Source organism: Dreissena polymorpha, chromosome 7 (genome assembly GCF_020536995.1).
Source record: "Dreissena polymorpha isolate Duluth1 chromosome 7, UMN_Dpol_1.0, whole genome shotgun sequence".
In the NCBI taxonomy this organism is placed as follows: domain Eukaryota; kingdom Metazoa; phylum Mollusca; class Bivalvia; order Myida; family Dreissenidae; genus Dreissena; species Dreissena polymorpha.
The window spans coordinates 809,235-814,528 of NC_068361.1; the positions used below are offsets into that span (position 1 = coordinate 809,235).

Below are 5,294 nucleotides of genomic sequence, written 5' to 3' on the forward strand. Positions count from 1 at the left end.
CAATTAGTACAGAAATAGTTCAATAGTTCTAAAGATCCGCGGATAAATTGAATATTCGATATTGGAAGATAAAGATTTGAATCAAGTACCAAGGTTGAATGACATTTTAATGATTATGCACAAGTAATTTTTCGAAAAACAAGTTATAGTTTCGAGTATCTTTGCAAAGCAACTTACGAAAACCTTTGACAAAAGGTTTAGTGTGGGTCATTTTCTGAAATCTATCTCGGGGTTCATCACGATTTAAATCCGTAACCGTTTTGTAAGATTAACAAATAGACTAATGAATAGTGCACCGTTAAGCAAAATGTTAATATTTGCATATTGACTGCCAATACTGTATTACGTTATACAAAAGAATTTTTTTTAATTAAAGTTGTACTAAATGGTTGCTTGACACATGTCTCGTTTTTGTAAATTTTCATTACGCTATTTTATTTAAGTATAATGGTCATGATTTCAGCAACAATGTTCATCCATTATGTTTAACTTCACAAAAACGAATGTTATGCAGATTCTCACAACAATGCTTAATAAAATTTGATTCATCTAAGCCTACAAATGGGACGTTTTCTCAACATTGCATTTGAAATAAACATTTCACGGAGGTTAAAATTGGGTTATACAGGTATGCCAAAAAAAACAACAACATCAGGTGTTGTCAATCATGATTCATGAATAATACATCGGTTTATTGTTATAACGAAATACATATGTCACTGGTCTCCCGTTCATGATCTCAATGTACTCCTTTGGTTAAACATTTAAAGATCATAACTATTACACTGGAACTTTTTTCGCTGTGTTTGCATAAAAAGAAGATTATAAGATATATTGATATTTCTTGCCTCCATATAAGAATATGTAATAATAATACACGGAATATATGAAATTAGTAGAAATGCCTTACATTCAGTTGTGTTAATACATATCACATCAATATATCACTCATTTAAAAAGCAAACCCATTTAAATACACTTTTTTGTTTAAATATATAGGTATATTGTTAACGTTTTACTTAGATCAAACAGTCAGGTCGAGGAGCTGCATACTTCAAAAGTCTACAAATTAATGCGAACGAGGCGCCATTTATTCTTCGCAGTACACTCGTACGGATGAGGTGTCCTCACAACCCGGGTAAAGTTGGCAGAATTCGGACACATCAGGGTGTTTGTACATATCAGACAGAAATATGTCTTTGAAACGCAAGTAGTCCGTGCAGATTTCGTAGACAAATCTCTCATAGTTTGCGTGATAAACCAATAGATTCGATGCGTTTGCCATGTGCACTGAAAAAAAAGATGAATATACATTCCGTCAGGTCATTTTATATTGTCTATGTTTAAATGAAAATACTATTATGACGAACTCCTAATAAAACAAATCAAACAAAGCCATCATTGTTATAGTTGTGCAAAGACTGAAATTCATATTGATATTTCTCTAACGTTAAGGAGCGTTATTAATTACTTCCGCAGTCGGACGGCGTTTGAGACCATCTTCCATCGTCCCCGCATATCATCCAAGAGCCCAGTTTTCCTGGGGGACTTGGGGAATAAGTCCGCATGCAGACAAGCAAGCAAACTTGTCCGTAGTCTGTGCTCCAATCGTTACAGAGAATTGCCCCGTGTTTAGGTACTGGAAGTGGATCACACGGTGTTGCTGCAAATTAATTCAAGTATATGCACTGTTAACGAATTAGAATGATCGTAACGTAAATTAACATTCATCTCTCATTGGCCATATATTACGTTTAAATATGGTGTTCAAAATATGTGATTGATTTTTAACGACTGTCAGCTGTCGCAGCAAGCAGTTATTTGTGTGATGTATCCTTACGTTTTACTGAGATGTTGAAGACACACTCGGTTACAAGTCCGTTTTTAACCTTCGTGGCAGAGTACTGGATTGTGAAGTCGCCCCAAGGAAATGTGTAGCTGGGAGTCTCATAGTTTGATAACAGCAGCAATTCTGTTCCCATGGGGTCGCTAAAAATCGGCTTGGTCCACGAAACAAGATGAGTCTTTTCTGTTGCGTTCACTTGGATATCAGATGGGCACTTGGTAACAACAGGTGGGTGAACATCTAAACCAGTAACAATATCGTGAGTTATACCTATGCTAATTTACAAACATACTTTCCGCAAGAAAGTTATGCAATATTATATTCGATATTCATTACACGCGATACCTTTATCACAGGTTTTTCCCGACCATCCTTGTAAGCAAGCGCAGTGAAAGTCTGCGATGAGATTTGTACACGTTCCCTGGTTGATGCACGGAGAACTTTGACAACTCACAGCATCTATAAAAACATGAGACATGAACTTGTTTTTACGTATGCGAAACAGAAACAAATAAACAAGAAAAACAACAATAACACTCCTTAAACAATAATTAAGTTATACAAAAGTTCTTTCTCACATTTGCAGACTAGAGGTTCGCCACTCCAGGCGCCATTGCTCTGGCATACACGATCTTTATTGCCTGATGTCGCGTTGTATCCCTTGTGACAAGAATATAACGCAGTCCCTCCTAGCGTAGTATGAGACGCGGTTACATCACCGTTTGAACCGGGCGTTGGCTCTCCACAATTCACCGCTTAAAACAATGCAGATTCTAATTATTGTATTGCAAAAATTTAAAGCGAACCACGATATATTTAACGATTAAATTATGTCAATGTGTTTTAAATATTAGTAAAAAACACGTACGGATGTTACAGATAAGGCCGCTCCATCCAGGCGTACAGATGCACGTGTAGATTGTTTCACCATCTTCGCATCGCACGTGGTTTACACATGGGTTGTGTGCGCAAACCAACGCCTCTGAAGAAACAGTAATCAATTTGAATTATAAGGATCATACGCATACTTAATAACTATATAACAGTTCTTCGTATTGAATGCATTTACCTTGATCGCAATTGGTTCCTTCCCAGATTTCTTGACACGTACAGGTGTAACTTTCAGGAATGTTTGTGCACGTGCCTTCATTCTTACAAGGAAAGCTACTGCATGAGTTCATATCTAAAAGACGGACACATACGCAACATTAAATAACACTGTTACATCCACAGCAATATTTATTGGACTAATATAGTTTATTTAACTGCAGCAACATAGATTTCCTTGAAGATACCAATTTTTTAACGGCGCTCGCAAAACAACTAAGAGAAAGTAGTTTTATATAGGTGGTAGTGGTTGAATTCAATTAGATAAGTTGAATTCAATTAAATAACTGGACGAATCACTAATTTCTGAATGAAACTTAAAGGCAACAGTCTACATACCAGATTTGAATCTTTCAACATTACTAATTGAAAATTTAAGAGACATTCTGCATGGCTACTCTCCAAACAATTAACGAATCAGGCGAGTAACACTCAGATCAAATGGTTTTCATTTTCTCTTACACGTGCAAACAGGTTCCGTCCCGCTCCATGTTAATTCGGACTGACACGTCCGTGTGAGGTCACCCGCAGTGTGCTCGTAACCAGGATCGCACGTGAATATTGCGGTTCCACCCACCAGTGTTGTCCCCACATTTACTGATGCACCGCGAACAGCACCAGGCCATCCGCAAGCTGCATGGTTATAAATAGAAAAAAACGACGCTCTATATGGGAAAGCCGTTCCTAATACACGTGCGTTATTAGTTATTCTAACAAAAGCAAGACAGTACTGTGCGCTTCATGATTCTTTTTCTTTTTTCCTACAAGCGTTTTTCGAAAATGTATAACTAAACTTTAGGCTGAAATGACTGTTCTGCATTAAATTATTCAGACTTCACAGACTGATATGTCGTCGAACATTTCGCGTGTTTGATAAAGACTTTAAAAGGCATGCCTTATATGGTTATGCAATAGACTTTGCAACAAAAAAACAGCAAAAGAAAAAATATGGCAACTTTGTCCGCCAGTAGTATTACACAATTGTATTATACTATAGTTTCTTAGAGTTATATCACTGTATAATATTAACCACCATGTACAAGAACTTCAAATTGTGTTTTGCTGCTTATGAACCTAATATTTATTTAGATACGTTTTCGTTACGTATTTGTAAATAAAATCGCAATGTTTTATAAAGTTACGGTAAATACACACACATCACGTACTTGGAGGTGGCGGTGGTGGCGGTTGTGTCGGATCATCTCCCCATAACCATCTTTTCATTCGTTTCTTTTTGTTCGTCGGTAGAATTGATTCATCACCTGGATGAACAATTTGATATGTGTGTATTTAGCCCTTCCGTGATCCCTCTCCCCCCACTCTCCCTCCCTCCCTCCCTCCTCCCTCCCTCCCTCTTCCCTCCCTCCCTCCCTCCCTCCCTCCCTCCCTTCCTCCCTCCCTCCCTCCCTCCCTCCCTCCCTCCCTCCCTCCCTCCCTCCCTCCCTCCCTCCCTCCCTCCCTCCCTCCCTCCCTCCCTCCCTCCCTCCCTCCCTCCCTCCCTCCCTCCCTCCCTCCCTCCCTCCCTCCCTAACTCACTCACTCACTCACTCACTCACTCATTCACTCATTCATTCATTCACTCACTCACTCACTCACTCACTCACTCACTCACTCACTAACTCACTCACTCAATCACGCGCTTGCTCGCTCGCTCGCAAGCACGCTCACTAAATGCCAGCCAGCCAGCAGCTATAAAGAGTTTTTCTTACAAATTTCAAGCTCATCGTCCTGATTGACATCTGCAATCCAACTACCGTCTGTGCACACAATATGTCGCAGGGTGTCACAGCTGCTGTAGGTACATATGGTGGCATGCCCTGCCTTAAGCTGCGAGCGGTCTGTGATGACGCCGCCCCATTCGTCAACGCAAGTGTCCAATCTTGACCTGTCCAGTATCGAGAAGTAACAGCCACGCTGTCCCTTCGATATCTAGCATGGATTTTTATATTTATACAAATAATATATAATAAATATAAGATCTGACACGAGTTGTCATATCATACAATATTTTATTAAACGAGTTCAGGAATTTTGTCAGTAAGCGAGCCTTTGGTGAGCTTACTTACGAATTTCCTGGACGAGTTTAATAAAATATGGTATAATATGACAACGAGTTTCAGATCTTTTTTATCGCATGCTTTTAAATGAGCAAATTAAAATAAATATTTACGCAAACATAATGATAAATCCCGAATGCTGTTTACATTTAGTGACGTCAGTTGACGTTGCAACGTCATTTCAGTAAAATGCGATTGGTCAATAAACGAAAACCAAGCCAATGAAAACGCTTAAAAACGTTGTATTACACATGTGTAATATAAAAAAATAAATAAAATGGTTG

At 38.6% G+C, this 5,294-nt stretch overlaps 1 protein-coding gene across 1 annotated transcript in view; it reads right to left on the minus strand.

Moving 5' to 3' along the window:
* Positions 1–671: 671 nt before the first annotated feature.
* The window catches only part of LOC127838824 (sushi, von Willebrand factor type A, EGF and pentraxin domain-containing protein 1-like), a 5,866-nt gene continuing 1,243 nt past the window's right edge, over positions 672–5,294 (minus strand). Inside the window, exons 2-11 of the mRNA XM_052366823.1 lie at positions 4,663–4,882; positions 4,120–4,215; positions 3,416–3,586; positions 2,916–3,029; positions 2,715–2,828; positions 2,425–2,601; positions 2,192–2,305; positions 1,841–2,086; positions 1,472–1,663; positions 672–1,290 (exon numbers count right to left, since the gene is read on the minus strand). Of these exons, the coding sequence (XP_052222783.1) occupies positions 1,091–1,290; positions 1,472–1,663; positions 1,841–2,086; positions 2,192–2,305; positions 2,425–2,601; positions 2,715–2,828; positions 2,916–3,029; positions 3,416–3,586; positions 4,120–4,215; positions 4,663–4,882 (1,644 nt within the window). The 3' untranslated portion in view covers positions 672–1,090. The remainder of the gene's footprint in view (positions 1,291–1,471; positions 1,664–1,840; positions 2,087–2,191; positions 2,306–2,424; positions 2,602–2,714; positions 2,829–2,915; positions 3,030–3,415; positions 3,587–4,119; positions 4,216–4,662; positions 4,883–5,294) is intronic.